At 37.4% G+C, this 18046-nt stretch overlaps 1 protein-coding gene across 1 annotated transcript in view; it reads right to left on the bottom strand.

The window, feature by feature from the left end:
• The window catches only part of LOC135299148 (uncharacterized), a 475254-nt gene that overhangs the window by 127583 nt on the left and 329625 nt on the right, over positions 1 to 18046 (bottom strand). The window contains exons 9-11 of the mRNA XM_064417695.1: positions 4525 to 4639; positions 3993 to 4026; positions 1615 to 1751 (exon numbers count right to left, since the gene is read on the bottom strand). Of these exons, the coding sequence (XP_064273765.1) occupies positions 1688 to 1751; positions 3993 to 4026; positions 4525 to 4639 (213 nt within the window). The 3' untranslated portion in view covers positions 1615 to 1687. The remainder of the gene's footprint in view (positions 1 to 1614; positions 1752 to 3992; positions 4027 to 4524; positions 4640 to 18046) is intronic.

Genomic DNA, 18046 nt, shown 5'->3' with positions numbered 1-18046 from the left:
AAAATTCCAGATGCTTTTTAAGTATGAGCTGTATCTTTTTTTCTTTTACTCATTTAATATTGTGTTTAGCTGTGTCATTTGGGTTTAACAAGTGCTTATTTTTCTTTTAGTTAAAAAATAAGCAACTATTAGATTCTGATATAAATAATCTCAAATTCTGAAACAGTATTAACATCCTCTGGAAAGAGCGCTCTGGCCTTGCTGTGCTTGGAAGGAATTTGCTTAAGTGTTGCCAGGTAATTACTTTCTCCAGTTGATATCAATATTCTTATATTAATAACTAGTTATATTATCAAATGACCTCAATATACTTTTCATAAATCATGTAATTATTCATCTACAAGAGTATTAAGAAATTATTACATGAAGGTTACATAAAGATACAGAGCATTTACAACATGTCTTAAAAGGCACTTGTCATCTTAGCCATAAAGAAGAGCCAAAATTTATTGCACTGAGAGGAAATATGAGTCAAATAAAAGCTAACTGTTGCTTTTACTATGTTCTTTTATTGAAAACACTTTTCTGTGAATCTTAGGTCTTCACTTGTTAAAGGAATAGAAGCAAGTTAATTTCGTAACAACACTTACAGCTCTAATGAGAATCCCAATACCACTATGTTCACATGTTCCTCCATGGAATACCCATACATTGTTCTACACAAAAGATATTTAAAACCAATCTCAACCTGATTTTTCCAGACAAAAATAATTCCAATATTCCAATTCAATTCTCCTAAATGGTCCTGTTTCTGAGAAAATGCTCCTTATTAAATGGTTTTACAATTTTTGAGTATTTATGACTTACAATTACAGAAAAATCACAGTAATCAATATTTATTCTTCAATAGAACACGAAATAATATTGAGAATTAAAGGGGCATGTAAATTATGGAAATCTACATTTTGAGGCCTGTACAAAGTATGGTGTTTTATGATCTTGAATTATACCTTCTGGACATTGCTTTAGCTATATACTGGGACTCCAGAAACTTATTGACATGTTCTAAACCAGTAAAGTGATAACATAAACACCTGAAACAAAAAGCTACACTAGTATACTGGATGGTGGGAATATCCAGATAGTGGAAATATCCAGACCTATCTGTCTTCAACATTAAAAAGACTCAGAGAAGATTGCAATTACCTAATCACACAATAAATACTAGTAATTATATTAAAAATCCACTCTTGTAATTCTAAATGTGTCTGTGCTATTTTCATACTTCAAAATAGCTCTGTGCTGTAAAAGTTTTAATATCTTCAGAAAATCTAAAGAAGGTACTGAATCTCCAGTACCTTTCTGTGTCACTTTGTTCAGTACCTCACCAATCTTATAATGAAAAACATTATTCATATGTAAAAGTACAAACTTGTTGTCTTGCTTCTGTGGTGACTGTCATTTGTCATTATTTATTTCACTGTACTTGCCTGAAAAGCCTGGTCATAGCTCTTCTTTAGCTCTTAAGTACTGGAGGAAAACTAGTTATTACTACAGACTTTTTTTTCCAGGCTGAACAAATCCCTTCTAGAACCAAGGAGCCCAAAACTGAACAAGGCATACTGGGTGTAGCATAAAGAAACCTGAGCAAAAGGGAATAGTCATGGCACTTACCCTCTAGCTACTGTCTTTCTAATACAGCTGAACTGCTGTCAGCATTCCTCCAGCCCAAAGGAGCATGGTTGACTCATTTGTGAGATGCTATTCTACATTTTACACCATCATCCGCAAAAAGTCCCAGCTGCAGCAGTCTTCAGGATAAAGGGAGCAGAACAGAGTGCTTAAACAGGTGGAGTTACTAAGCTCAGAGGTTAGTGCATGCTTCAAAACCTCTTGGAAAGGGACTATATTTAAACATTGATGTGTGTGTCTTCCTGAGCAGGCATCCCCAGGCATTAATATTCAAGGCAGGTTCAATTAAATATTAACCTACCTGACCCTTCATTCAAAAGACCTGAGCATATTTCCACTTGTTATACTGGGAAAAAAAATCTGGGAGTATTCTTCTATTCTTGGGTCTACCTGAGTAACTATGAGACTGGAGCCGAGTGGCACTGCCACCAACTAAAGCTCTAGCCTGCATTTGCTGCTCAATCCTGATGGCTCACCCAAATGCAATCCCATTAAAATCAATGTGCAGAAGGTAGCTCAGCATCATCGCTTCCCTACATGACACTTCATACATTTCAAATCAATTCCTGCAGAATTTGCAGTCATAGGATACAACTCTCTCCTTTAGATTTTTCAGTTAGAATTAAACTGAAATTTTAATTTATTTTATAATTCTGTTCAATCAGCAAAAATTACTCAAATCAACATTATGTTATTATTTTTATGACTTTTTCAGAGCATACAATGTTCCACTTTTACTCTATTTGTTGATCATTGACTAACATGATCAATTACTCCAGTCCTTGTTAAGTCACAGGATAATGTTGGTTTTAGTTCTTGGGTGTTAAATTTTAACATGCAATGCTGACCTTTTTGCTTAGTTGCTCTTTCTTAAAGTGCATTTTTGGGAAAAATTTACAGACTTCCTCTCATACCACTTACAAATAATGAGATTTTCCTGTTATAATTTTTTTAATAGTGCGGCACACTCACCTCCCACCAGGCAGCTTATACAAATTACTAAAACATAAAGGTAAATGTTATTTTAACACTTGTTTTGGACTCCAACATAGAAATATATTACATATTTTATTAGCTCATTTACCACCTACTAAGATATATTATTAGCTAATTCATTGAACATGATATGTGTTAGGTAGATTTCATTACCACTTTAAAGGGACTCTTCTCTGAGTCTGGTCTGTGCTTTTCTGAACCCACAGAATTTACTGTTTGTGTGCTTATAAGTGAAAAATGGACCTGAGAAATGTAGAAAGGCATAAAATTAAAGAGAAGGGTCTGCCTCTGTCTCACACACCATACCTTATTATTATAATAAGTAATTGATTTCTCACTGCCATTGTTCAATAGCTCTGATTCACAGCCCATTAAGGTTAATGAAAGAAAAAGACTCATGAGTGAGACCTGAACTTCATTTAAGTACTTGTTAACACTTACAATGACTCTGTAGGATTGGGAATTTAGTAAATGTCGAAGTGGCAGAATCTCAGACAAATCTCTTTGGTCTTGAATTTTGGTGGGACATATAATCCAAAATTCCCAAGTTCTGTTGAAAGTCTTCATAATAAAAGAGATATCAACTAGGACTTTTAATAGCCTAATCCTACTGGGCATTATTACAGCCTTGTGTTTGCATAAGCCTGCTACAGTTCAGGTTGCCAGCAATAAATGAGTCATGCATGTTACAATTAATGCATAGAGATTTTAGGGATTGTCACCTTTGAAAGCTGGTTCTGTCTTAATAAAGAACTCATTCTATTAATGTACTACATATATTATATGTAATCTGAAAATAATTTGGTATAGGTTTTTTTGCTGTATCTTAGAGAAAGATTTTTTCTTATAATTTGACATAGCTTTTCTCATAATATATAAAAAATATGTTTTTAATAGCATTGTAGTCTACAAACACATCAGACACTTCAGGGCTCTAACCACTCTTTAGAAACCTCCTGAGGATCTTAATACTATTAAAAATGGGTAGCAAAAAGCCGTGGTGACTGGAGTGAGAATAGAAAATGAGGAGCATCAGTTAGTGTAGGAAAGAACAAAAAAAGATATCAGAGAGAGATGTTCCAATAGCCACCATCCAGCAGAAGGATTCTGCAGTTTTACGGCAAGAGGTAAAGACAATCCCATGCCATAAAGGGGAGACAGCTTAATGAATGATACCAGGTCAAAAATAATAGGAAAAAAACATAAGTCAAAAAAAATTGAAAGTAGAAGGCCGAGAAGCCAAATTGTGACAAAGTCCCATAGTATCTAGAAAGACGGTAATTTGTTGATAAAGTGGAAAGAGAGGTTGAAGATATGGTAAGTAAAAATCATTGATGACTTAATATAAAAAAGAGGGATCATACCTCTGAATGCTGGTGTCTCTTACAGCAGACAAAACTAAAGAACAAAGAAATAAAAAAACGGGAACCATGCTTAGATCGGAGACAGAAGGGAAAAATTTGCAAACAGAAAAATGAAAGTACGAAATACAAGAATGGACTGAGGAGCAATAGGAGAAATTCACCAACATTCTGCCCCCCTCACCTCGCATCCCAACCCTGTGGTAATGAGACAAAAAGACAGCCAAAACTGAGAGAAGCAAATAAGTCTTATCTATGATTCTGTCTCTCTATCTGAGCTTTGTCCCATATGGAGGACTGAAACTAGGCTTGAGAATGGCTCCAGATAAACTCCTTTTCTCTCTCAAAACACAGAGAATCAGTACTTCTTTAGCATTTTCAACTCTCCTATGAATTTAGTAAAGGGTTGGAGGAAAGCAGAGGTCCCATGGAGATTATTTTACTCTAATAGTAAGGCTAATTAATACTTACAGGAAATAAAGGAAACAGAGGAACAATATTCGAGAAGATATTGTTCAGCCTAGAGTTCATCCACCCATACTTGAAGGGTGGCCAGCTGTAGTCATGGAATAAAATCTGCTTCCAAAGCTGTCTTGTAGTATGGTTGGCAGCCTCCAACTTCTCAGAATAATGCTTCTATCATGACTATCCTGCACATTAAAATATAAAAAATCAGCATGACAGGGGGAGACACTCAGGAATTTTATCGGCAAGCTGGAGTCTTGTATTTCCAATACTGCCCCAAAAAACTAAAGTTTTGCCAGGTATGTTGATCAAAATTTCTCATTAGAGAGGTTTTGAGCCTTCAGTATAGGCAGTGGCTATGGAGAAACCCAAATTCTTCATGCTGGATTTTCAATGAACTCACTTGGAACTGTGAAAGAGGGCTGGGCTAACCTTTCCCTAATTAGTAGCTTATATTTAATATTAGTTGTAGTAACAGCGTTGTACCAATAGCCGTTATATAGGACCAACCTGATGTTTACTCAGCTGGTTCTTGTTCATCTAACAGCATTCCACACTTACCACTGACCTTTTTTTGACAGAACTGGGTCAGGGATAGGGACTGAGAGAGCCAATAGATATACTTCAAAGCTTTCTTCATGCAAAAAGAATTAATTCCTGTATTTTACTAGAATTTACCCATTTGTTTTGTGGAACAAAGCAGAGTGTATTAGTGTGACCCGTTATGCTACCAGTGCCAAGAAAGCTTTGCTTTTCTGTTTGGCTCTCTCGGCATGCAATCAAGGCCAATTGCCTTTTTGCCTCACAGCTTTTTCTACAGAGATGAAAGTGAAACCTTACTGACACACAGGATGGCAGTGTGATCACTGAAACAGCTTCAATCTATTGGTACAGGCATGATTAAGCTTCTCTCTTGTCATTTCCCTTAATGCATGCCAATTTGGCCTTGTCAGTCATTTCACTGAGTTTGACAGGAGCTTTCATCCACAGAACATCTCCAGGAGCAATCAAAAAGCACTATGAGTAGGGCTGGACTGGAAGTACTTTTCTTGTACTGAGTGCTCCTTTTGTTCAATTAAAAAAAATAAGCATTCTCCATTACTGAATTGTAAAATCAGTTTTAAATTTTAGAAGTGATCAGCACGTCCAAAGTAAAATAAAAGTAAGAAATAAATAATAAAAAGGCAACATCAGAGCTAGCCTCCTAGTCTTAAAAAGAAACATAACTCCCAGTTGAAAAAAGAAAATTATTGGGGTTTTCTGGCCAACAAGTTGATCAAAAGAGTTCACCTTGCTTCTGCAACAGCCAGTCCCTGATCATTCTCTGCAGTGCAGCACTATATATCTGTGAAGTATTTTTGCCATATTGTTAACTGATCTTCAGTGCATTCTGCCGGATGTCACTTTGATAAAGATATAACTTGATTGCTGTACCATCAGGTAAATCTGTCTCTAGGTCTGTCCCTTCATTCCTCTTCATCAAAGCTTTATGTACAGAGGGGAAAGTAAAAGTAGGAAAAACCACCAAAAAGACAGTTAAGAATGAGAGTGCTTTTTGGGTCAGTGTTTTTGATGTTTAATATTGCATAGCCAGTCTGCAAAAAACTGGTCTTTTTGCTGTTCTTTTTCAAGGGGCTTAAGTTAACTGGAAGACTCTTATTTTCTCATTTTCTCATTCATCCAAAAGTTGTCCTTCCATGAAGGAAACTTTTGAAGAGTCCCGGTTATCAAGTATCAGGAAATCCTGACTTACATCCCTTTGAGATGGAGAATGCTTTTAATGCTCTTTTTTAAAAAAATAATTTTTAATTTATTCCAATAGGATTAACAAAGGTCATGAAAAATCTTAGGACTTTTTCATATTGGGAATATCATACTGCCATAAACATTCTCTTTCCTTTTTGCTGTATTAAAAAAAAAAATGAGAAGTTATTGAAAGGACAAGTATCACAGCTGAAGCTGATCTTTGTCTCCTAATGCTTACTGGGGACACAGGCTGAAGACTTGAAGAGGCATTCAGTTGTCTGAACCTGTTTCACTGCACAAGACAACTGAAGATAAATTTCAGGGTTAATGACTTCCTCTGTTTGAAACAGAGAGAAAAACAACTCATGGATCAGAAAGTGACCCCTTCAGGGAATAAAACAGGTTGGAGAGTAGATATGTTTTCTGTTTCTTTTTACATTTTCCAGGGTAAATCTTAAGCAACTCTGAATCTAGCCTTTATAAGACACCCCTGGGATTCTGAATGAAATACAGAGGGCAATGAATAGATAGCTGAGATGAAGAATTAGTCATAACTGAGTCTGTTGTGCAAGAAGAGAAAGTAGTTGAAGTAAAATGAATATTTTTCTTGCAGGATATGAAATGTTTACTCGTAATAGCATAGATTTACTTAGCCCGCTAATCCCTGTGACATTTTTGGTAATAAATAAGGCTGAAAATGCTGATGACATGTCCTCCCTTTTGTGTTTATGGATATGCAGCATATCATGCTTACTATGCTTGCAAAGCAACTGAAATGCTGAAAAGCACAGGAGGGATCCTTCCTGTTTTTAACTTCTAGAGGAAGATGATATAACAAGTTCAATTTGAAAAGGAGCCTGAACTGTTCAATCTTTTCTTCAGTGTCGCATATATGGCTCTTGCTAAGAAGAAAACTTTGAATGTCTGAAACTTTTCATTATCTTTAATTACAACTATAATAACATATAAGGCAATTTCTTGGCTGATTTTTTTTTATAAACTGACAAGCCCATCCAACATCCCAGAGCAAGTACTGATGTGCCTTCCAAAACTGAATGGCAGATGCTGTACTTGACTTTGTTCCTTGTTCTTAAAAGTAGGCTTTGCCAGCTGAGTTTTTTAATAGGAAAAACAGAACAATATTACTTTGGCTGGTACTATCTGTCAGTTATAGATAAACTGTGCTATTTTCTCCTTCCTGAGTTAACTATTTTTGGAATTCTCCTACACCTTTAACAAGTTCCAACTACATGAAAACATATTTAAATAAATTCAAGTATTTGTGAGTCTTCTTTTCTAGAGCTCACATGGTCAATGTAAAGCAAAGTATTATTTGCACTTCAATGGAAACAGAATACTTAGGAGAAAAAAAAGATTGCAAAACAAGCAATGTGCACATTGCTTTGCCATTCCCAGCGATTACCTAAGCAAGAATAGATAAGGTTGTTCTTGTCAATGTTGCAGGCATCTACAGAGTAGATTATTTAAGCAAAATACTACTGCTGGAAAATAAGATAAGAAAGCATCTGCACTGGTTTGACAAAGAGCCAGCTGGGCTCCAAAGAGAAACAGAAAAGCAGATGCTCTTGTAGAATCCTCCCAGCAGAGATCATATACATGTGGCTACTGCATGCAGCCATGATTAAACCATACTCTGCCCCTGAGCTGTCACATCTGTGAGGCAGCACACAGTTCTGTGCTTTGTACTTTGCAAATATCTGCGCCAATGACTCGCTTCTTTGGAGGGTGTCCTCCCCTTCCAATTCACAAGAGTGTCTTTCATGCTCCATGAGGCTGTTATTTATTTATTTATTTGACTTGTCTCTTGCCAAATCTCCAGCACCCACTGATGGATTTTCCATAAACTAAATCTGTTCTTGCAGGTAAGAGGCATTCCAGAGATAGCACCCATTATATAGCTGCAAGGTGGCTCCAGGTCTCCTCACCACCTACTGCTGCAGCTGTCTCACCTGCAAGAGATAACCTCAGGGGGCTCACAACATTCGCCATAACTCAGAAATAGAGCTGGGTGTACACAGGTGGAAATGGACAGTGGAAGAACTTTATCTGAGGATTTCTGGCAGCTGCCAACGTTCCACATACCAAAGCTGTTTTTTGTTTCCCCTGAGACACCATTATTAATGAAGAAAACTGTAAATCCTGTTTCTGCCTTCAAAGGAATATCAAGAGTCGAGTCTACAAATTAGAAGTCTCTTTCACTGAAGTAGCACTGTTAGCACAGTTTAAACTAAGCCATGGCTGGTAGAGAAGAACATGTGCATATCTATTTATTCTGTCATCTAGATACTCTTATAGTACCTGGTAGCTAATTCACTGAATATACTAAAGGGATTATAACAAAAGAGTTGCATTAAATTTTCAGGCAAACAAGGGGTCTTGAGAGGTCGTGAGGTCTATTTGGTTTTGATCAAATGTGCAAAGATTTGGTTCTGTAATGGATATGCACTAAAGTAGATACTGTGTGCAGCATACATTCAAGAGAGATTAATGGTCACCTTAACCTTTTTAAAAATGATGAAACAGATATATCCCTTTGCAATTGGTGTGACAAAGCAATAAAAGCATACTAAAATAGAACAGCATTCATGTCTGTTCACCATGAACAAGTAAAATAATCAAAGATTTACAGCATGAACACGTGCATATAATATTTGACATTTCATCTAAGAAATTAAGAGGCGCAATTAGACAGATGATAATAAGGTCTTCTAAAAAGTGGTTGAAAACTGTTCCAAAACTAAATTTCGACATTAGTTGAAATGTTGAAACTAGTCGACTAGTGGGGCCATTACCTTTAATAAAATGCATAGACACATCCAAATCAATCTCTTGGAAGGTACTAAACTAAGAAACATTTTTCATCATGTTAGGAATGGCCTTTTATGCTTGGCACTATTTACATAAAGTCAAAGTAAGCTAAGATGTGAAAGAAACTGACCAGAAATAAAAATAAAAACTGTCACATTCATGAATGCTTTTGCAATTGTCAATGCTTATCTGTAGTGTTGATTTTATGATCTTCAAAAACTCGCCTCCTTTTTAGGCAAATATTATTATTATGGCCAGCTTGAAGATACTATTTTGTTTTTGATGTAAGGAACCTTGAAAAACTGAAAATTCATCAAATACTCTTCATAAATCAATTTCTTTGAAAAAATAATGCCAGCACCATATCTAAAACTAATAAAATTCACCTTATGACTATCACTGTCAAAACCAAATGCTTAGAAAAGAAGAAATCAGAAATGGCACTTCAGCTGTGTGTACATTGCTACCTACCATGAATAATGTCTCTGTCAGACAGTCTCTAAAACAATCTAGTCAGGAGAGCAGCTGCCTGTCTGTACACCTTCTTCACCTGTTTTACCCATGTTCTTACTTGGGCTCATTTTCACTGGACTGGACTTTCAATCAGAGAAACTCAAACTGATAAAGAAATCTCTGCATAGACAGAGACATTCTATGCACAGACTGCATAGAATGGACCAACTTTGGAACCAAAGGTCTGAAAGGCCACAAGAATGGAAGTTGCATGCTGTGCCTGGGAGGCATTTCACTGAAAATTTGATGATTGAAGGTCAAACATCTGGTTGAGGGTGGTTGTCTTGGCTCTTCTATAGAAAATAGAAGACACAATGACCTAGAAAATGTGATTCCCACTTTGTGAGTGTTGACTCAGCCTTTTGCATCAAGTCCTGTCCTAACCGTCCATGAAGAGGAATGCACGTGAAGGACAGTCGTTGATTTTGAGAATTAAATAAATAAAAATTATTATTTATTTATAAAAGTAGCTATAGAGGCTTGACTCTGGCTGAGTGCTAAGAGCCTCAGCCCACAAGAGCCTCTCTGTGACTCCCCTCTGCAAAAGAAGAGGAGAGAGAAAATATAACAAAAGGTTCATGAGTTAAGATTAGGTCCAGGAGAAATCACTCACCAATTACTATCACTGGTAAAACAGACTCAGGTTGGAGATATTAATTATTGCTAACAAAACCAGAGCAGAATAATGAGAAGCAACCTAAGACCTCAAAAACACCTTTCCCTCACCCCTCTCTCCTCCCAGCTCTTAAAGGCAAAATGAAAACCAGATTACCAAACACAAGGTTTACATAGCAATGTATGTGGATTGGAACAAAACTGATTTTTCTTTGTAACTTTATAACAGTGTTGCTACACTGCAATGTTATAACAATGAGTAAAATATTTTCACCACTATTTCCTGCAGAATTACACACTGAGTAGCAGTCTGTGTGTAAAAGAACAGCACTGCATTTCAGTACCTCTCTGTTGAAATTAAATTTCACAAAAAGGACCTTGTAGGAGGTGATGAAAATAAAAAGAAAATGACTAAGTGCCTGTAGAGGATTGCATGAGATATTCCCAACAAAAGGGTTCTTTTCCACAGGGCTTGCTCTTGTTTTGTGTTCTACAAAACCTCCTTGAAAATTCCCAAAAGCTTCCCATATCTGCTACGTATTTTAAAAAATAGTCTAAAGTGTCTTCTTTCTTATGTCCCTTTGGGGTAAAAACAAACAGTGTTGCAAAAAGCAATATGCTATTAAATATAAAAAACTTTAGAAACTCTATCACAAACTTGCAGTATCATGTATGTATATCCAAGTCAACATTTTATAGCGTCAGGGACTACCTATGGGTCTTTTCTGCTGATGGTGTTGTCACTAAAATGTGCATTAGTATTGATCAGTTATTCTACCATGATCTTCTTGCAGCTAAGTCAGCAGGAAGTTAGACCAGAGTGAAACATACCTTTTTCTGAGAACATCACAGATAAAAAGGAAAGAATTGCTCATATGAAATATTGCATATAAATCCACTGTAAGTATTTCCTAGCTCTTGGATATATATATATGTGTGTGTGTGTGCGTGTGTGTGTGTGTGTGTGTACGTATACTCCTTAAAAAGCTAGCAAATAACAATTTGATAACTGTAAAAAACCTATTATGCACATTATATGCTGGGAAAAAATTAAAGATGTACTATATTTTGTGCATTTATTTTATGTTAGCTGATTACTTTCAAATTTTTAAATTAAAATGTCTCTAAATTAAATCATTTCACAAATTTTAGATCCCTTCCATCAGACAATGTCTGTTGCTAACTCATTTAATCTGGATGTTTAACTGCAATAACCACTCATTATCTTAGCAATTATTCAGATGGTTGAAATACTAAAGTATTTCCTTTGAAGTATGGAAAGTAAGGAAGAAAAAAATAATTTAATGTAATAAGAGTAGAGTCAATAAAAATCATAAGAAATTTAGGAAAGGCTTGCTAGAGGAAGAGATGAAAAACCCAAATGCAGGATGGTTTTGCCTCAAGCAGAATCCTTGGCAGGTATGTCATGCATACAGCAAATGAGGAGTCTGACAAAATCAGCACTGTTCAGAAAACAGCACAGGGTTTTGCACTATAATTTCAGTACACATGGGCTTCAGAAGAGGAGATGCATGATTCTTGGAGCATCCCGGTGACTATCTTCTGTCACAGCTGAATGATAACTTGATATCATTCTTTGAACAAAGGCACTGTATTGAAAATTTCCATTAAATCTCCACAGTAGCTAACTTCCCACTAAGACTTTTTAACTGATATTGATATTTCAAAGTCTTTTGAAAGAGTTTGTGACTACCTGAAGCAAACACCTGCTGTCTAATCCCATAGTTTACATTATAGGCAGCACTTAATTATCTGAAACACATCAGGGAAGGAATTTAGCTACTGCATAAAATATTAATTAAAGATTTCTTCTCACGCCAAGTACAATTTACCAGAAAGTCTTTCTGTCCCTATGTCCCAAGTTCTGGGAGTTTGTACATTTCACTATGCACATGAAGGAGTCACAGGAGGATGGGACTCGTAATACGGCAGAGGAACATTTTGTCTCAAAAAGAACACAGAAAAGGTAACAACGACAATAGACACACTCACATAAATCCCTGTCAAATGTGTATTTTTAAGTAGTTGGTTGACCCTGGCTGGACACCAGACACCCAACAAAACCTCTCAGTCACTTGCCTCTGCAACTGAACAGGGAAGAGAAAATACAACGGAGGATTCACGAGTTGAGATAAGAACAGAAAGTTCATTGCCCAAATACCTTCACAGGCAGAACAGACTCAAACTGGGGATATTCATGGAACTTATTACTAACAAAATGAGAGCAGAATAATGAAAAAGTAAAATATATCCTAAAAACACCTTCCCCTCAGTCCTCCCTCCATCCTGGGCTCTACAGCCCAGGAGAGCAAGGAGACAGAGAATGGAGGTTGTGGTCAGTTCATTCCACACAAGTTCCCTTTCTCCAGTGTGGGGTGCCTCCTACAGGAGACAGTTCTCCAAGAATTTCTCCAGTGTAAGTCCCTCCCATGGCAACAACTCTTCACAAACTGTTCCAGTGTGGCTCATTCTTCCACAGGGTGCAGTTCTTCAGGCACAACCTGCTCTCAGGTGGGTTCCCCACAGGGTCACAAATCCTACCAGAAAACCTGCTCCATCATGAGCTCCTCTTTCCATGGGTCTGCAGGTCCCTGCCAAGAGCCGGCTTCAGTATGGACCTCCCACAGGATCACACCCTGGTCTCAGGCATCCATCTGCTCTGGCATGGGGCTCCTCCATGTGCTGCAGGTGGATATCTGGATCCTTGTGTCTTTCCATGGGCTGCAGAGGCACAGCTGCTTCACCATGGTCTTCACCATAGGCTGCAGAGGAATCTCAGCTCTGGTGCCTGGAACACCTCCTGCCCCTCCTTCTCCACTGACCTTGGTGTCTGCACAGTTGTTTCTCTCATATATTTCTACCTCACTTGTCTTTGGCCACAATTATATCTGTGCAATAAATTTTTTTGGTTTTTATCCTTGATAAATATGCTGTCATAGAGGGGTTTGCATCAATTCTAATTGGCCCAGCCTTGACCAGTGGCACATCAGTCCTGGAGCTGGCTGGCACTGGCTCTGTTGGACATGGAGGAAGCTTCTGGCAGCTTCTCACAGGAAATGTTGCCTGGAATCAAGAGACAAAACCTTTCCAAACAGTATTAAGAATGATAAGAAAAAAAGCAACTCTTTAATTTAAAGCTTTCCGGTGTGCACAAATATGGCTATATGTGCACATAGCTAAACTGTGAGAGAGGACAGGAAAAGTACTTGAAGCTATGTAACTATATATTAAAAATCTATAAAGCTACAAATCTGAAAAAGGCTAAAAATATTTAGGCATCCAAAACCACCTCTGTAACCCTCCTGCTACGAAAACCTGGCCATGCAACTCCAATACAACTTCCTTCAGCATATATTATATTTGATAGTTACATGATTAATACTGTACATTATATGGTTGCTGATCAATACAATTACGTGGCTCTCTCAAGTAAGATCACTAAAGTGTAAAAAAAAAAATAATGCTGGAAACACTCACCCTGCTTTAACCCCTCTGGGCGCTGTCCAAATTCATACTGTTTAAATGATATTACAGAATGGTTTGGCTTGGAAGTGACCTTCAAGATCATCAAGGTCCAACCCCTCTGCCACGGGCAAGGATACCTTCCACTACACCAGGCTGTTCAGAGCTCCATCCAGCCTGATCTTGAACACTTTCAGGGATGGGGTAACCACAGATTCTCTCAACAATCTGTTCCAGTGCCTCACCATCCTTACAGTAAATAATTTGTTATTATCTAATCAAAACTAATGTCTTTCAATTCGAAGCCATTGCCCCTTCTTCTGTCACTACATGCTCTTATAGTTTCTCTATTAGGCTCCTTTCAGGTACTGGAAGGCTGCAATTAGGTCATTCCACAGCCTTCTCTTCTCCAGACTGACCAATCCCAATTCTCTCAGCCTTTCCCCATGGGAGGTGTGCTCCAGCTCTTTGATCATCTTTGTGGTCTCCTCTGTACTTGCTCCAACAAGTCCTTCCTGTGCTGGGGTGCCAGAGCTAGATGCAGTTTTGCAGGTGGGGTCTCACCAGCATGGAGCAAAGGGGCAGAACCCCTTCCCTTGCCCTGCTGGCCATGCTGCTTTAAATGCAGCCAAGAACACAATTATGTTTCCGGAATACAAGTGCGTGTTGCTGGCTCATATCCAACCTCTCATCCACCCAAGTCCTTCTCATCATGGCTATCATGGCTGTTCTTCATCTCTATCAAGCCCTCTCAATTGCCAATGTGAAAATGTCCATGGGTATCACAGATTTTTCTGCACAACTTACAGTTGGTGGAGAAATGAAAAGTCCTGGTGATTGAACAGAGCTTTATCAATCCACACTATCACTCTTATTTAAAAATACACAAAAGCAGCTGTTTGATCAGTCCTCTGTCTTGAGCCAATGACTCAATTTGTGAGTAATCTGTAGTACAAATGAATGGAACTTCATGAGACTAAAAGAATTGCAGGAAAAAATACAGAATGTGAAGAGAAAACTCCAAATAATGAACTTGGGGCCAAAGGAAAAGTGTTGCTTGAAGAGAAAGAGGTTCTCAGAGTGCAAACTTGCTGTATACAAATACCTAAGTTAAAGGAATCTTTTAAGACATAGCACAAGATTTGTGATGAATTGTTGAGAATGAATGTTTCCGCAAGTGTCCAAGAAAGAAGAAAAATGCTAGAAAAGCCAGGGAGCTTAAAGATCTGTGAGGCTAATGGACATTTCTGGCACATCTCCTGGTGTATTTGTATCATAGCCAGTTTTTTCCCTGGTGCCTGCACAATGAACCTTCTCTCCCTGCTCTCTCCATGGTATCCTAATCCTCTCGTCTCATCCATAAGCTGGGACAGAAGGCATAGAGCAGAAGATAATGCTATTATGAACATTTTAAGCTGCCACTTGTTTTTCCCACTGGGTATCCCCAAAAAACTACTCTCCTTTTTCTCTACACATTTCCATTTTATAGCTTCACCTTCCAATGCCAGGTATTTGGGGATGATTATGTCATTGCTGTCCCTGGAGCATACAGTGGACACATGAATAGTTTATCACCTATTTTGATAAATATTTAGAAATATCATTAATTATACATTATATCACCAAAAAGGGTTTAGAGAAAGAGCTAGGAGTTGTGGGGACATGTATAGAAGTAAGAATTTTGTAAGAACTTAGAGAGTTAGGAAGGTGAAAGGATAGGATCTTTGAAGCAATAGGGAAGGAGGTAATAGAAAAAGAGCTCAACAGTTAAGTAGTTGCAGGGTCAGGTATATTCTTATGAGCCACTTCTACATAAATAGACTGAATAATCCTGAATAACATGCAGAGTTGTCAGTTTCAACAAAGACCTTAAATAATTATTGAGGGTTTTCTTCACAGAAAGCCAAAAAATACAATGTAAGAGAAATGAAGCTGACATTTACCACTGACATATTTAGTTGGTTCTATATGAATATTTTTTTTAAAACTGCTATGTGCATGAATGCATCTTCATATTTTTGAATAATGCTTCCCTTAAATAATTGCCATCTATTTTATGAATTTTCCAATTAATTTCTTCTTTTTTTTTTCTATTAAGTCAGGTATTTATAGATTAGATGGGTGTTTAGTTTTGTTTTGTTTTTTACTAAGTGTACTGCTCCCTCCCTGTCTGTAAAGTGAGATGAGAGCTTGATGTTTATGTGGTTAAACACGATTTGTGCTTCCTGCCTTTGAGGCACAGCCATAGATCGTGCTGTGTTATTTATCTTGCTTACTCTAGCTTTTTGTGATGAATTATTAAAATATGCCTAGAAGCATGGAGCCATTTGGAAGAAGGGTCTTACTGGAGAGTAGAACAGATAAAAGCACTGAGATAAAACAAGCAACCCTGTCACCAGCAGACGCAAGCAATATTGCAGAGAAGAAAGAGACCATTTTATCGGTCAAATTCTGCTTACAGCCACACTAATGAAACCTCATCCAGTTCAGTGAATACAGCTGGCTGCTTGAATTCATCAGCTGCTTAGAAAACAGTATAGTGACTATCCAAAGGCAAAACTGCCACATGAAGCATGGAAATGTAGTTTACATTGTTAGTATACCTGCAGCAAGACTGCAAGATGACTGTAACAAGAGACCAGTCCAGGGAAAAAAAGTCCTTCTGTCTCTGAAGTCTTCATGCAGCTCCTTTTTTGTCTCAAGAGAGGTAAAGCACTACAGGATTTTTCTCCCAGGAGAAGCACTTGAATGGTCCTGTTATTGTGGTGGGTGAAAGTATGCCCAACTTTTGAAATAATCACGAAAGAATTTATTTGTCAAATATTGTTACCTCTAAGTTTATAATTCTCCTTTATTTTATTTGATTAACTATAACTAATTTTGAAAAACTTAAAGCAATACATTAAACTATTACAAAGAAGTATGTCTCAGATTTTTAGAAAAATCTCAGGCAAAAAAGCTCAATTATTAAAAAAAAAAAAAAAAAAAAAAAAAAAAAGTGTTTTTATGTCCTATTAAACTCTTAGAGCCAATTCACACAGAAGCCCTAAAGCCTGCATCAGAACATGAAACTTGAAAAAGGATAGACAAGAGATAAGGATCTGCCTTTTCCATATTTCCTTAAGATCTTCCTCTATTATATAGCTATTAAAATGAAGTTTGCATATACTGAAGCAACAAAGGTCAGAATTTTGCAGTGAATTCTGCAAAGATTTGCCTTCCCTGACTGTAATCCTGTGCTGTGCAGGACACGCACAACCATCACATTCGGCACATCCATGGTACTCCAAGAAGAAGTTACTCTGTTCTCTTAAGGGAAGGGAGACGCTTTTTCTCCCCCAGGTTCTCCAAGTCACTTCTGGACTTCAGCTGCCAGGAGATAACTTGATGCCTATCCATAATTAAAACACGCCTGGAGAGAAAGAACAGAGGTAGATGCTAGAGCATAAACAAGCAAAGACAACCACAGATCATCAGACTGGGACAATCTAGTCAGAATCAAGAAGTAGAAGACAGCTTGAGGAAAAAAAGAAAGAAAATTGAATGAATAAAGGTAGGGGAAAGAATTGAGGAAATTACTTGGAGTTGTTGGTTTGGTTTTTTCCCCCGGTGATAGCTGACCCTTACTATATTTTACGTGAAAACGAGCTCTGAATAGGTCTGAGGAGGACATGGATATTTTTCCTGACTGAGCAATCAGGTGAGTTGGACAGGAATATATCACTGTCAAGACACAAGAAGATTTTCCATGAAGCTGAAATTGGAGTCCATTTACAGTTCAGATCCCCTTGGGATTAGGCAGTAGCTCAGCAGGGTTTCCAGGACTACAGTTTTGGATTTAACTGTTTAAGCGCTATTCAAATGTCTCTTTCAATATCTGCAAACTTCAGCCTAGCCCAACAAGCCTTTTCTATTCAACTCCTCCACAGACCTGACAAAATTAACAAAGTAATGAAATTCTGAGTGTGAGTCATAGTATATAATGTAGAAATGCAGGAAGAATAATAACAGGACATAATTCTCCCAAGAGAAAAGTTTAGAAAGCCTTCAAAGCCCAACAATACAATCAAAAAAATAGCTCCTTTTCAATAATTGAATGTGACTATTAAAATAATTTTTGCTGGTAGTACCTTAACACTCATGTGAAGTGCACCTTGATGTGCTGTAACACATGCAGCACATCACACTGATTTCCAGCTTAGTGAATCATACATATTTCTTTCCTTATCAAAGGGAATAGGAAAACTGGACAACTAATTCTGTACAGTGTTAAGGCCTTACTACACAACCTTACATACTACAGATTTTAGGTGCAATGAGGTAATTAGGATAACCCACATTAGAATATTTAATCACCTGGTGAATTCCTAAAAGTTTTGTGTGTCTTTTTAAACCAGCTTATGAGG

This window comes from Passer domesticus, chromosome 4, assembly GCF_036417665.1.
Source record: "Passer domesticus isolate bPasDom1 chromosome 4, bPasDom1.hap1, whole genome shotgun sequence".
Taxonomy (NCBI): Eukaryota; Metazoa; Chordata; class Aves; order Passeriformes; family Passeridae; genus Passer; species Passer domesticus.
This window is presented reverse-complemented; position numbering and strand designations above follow the sequence as displayed.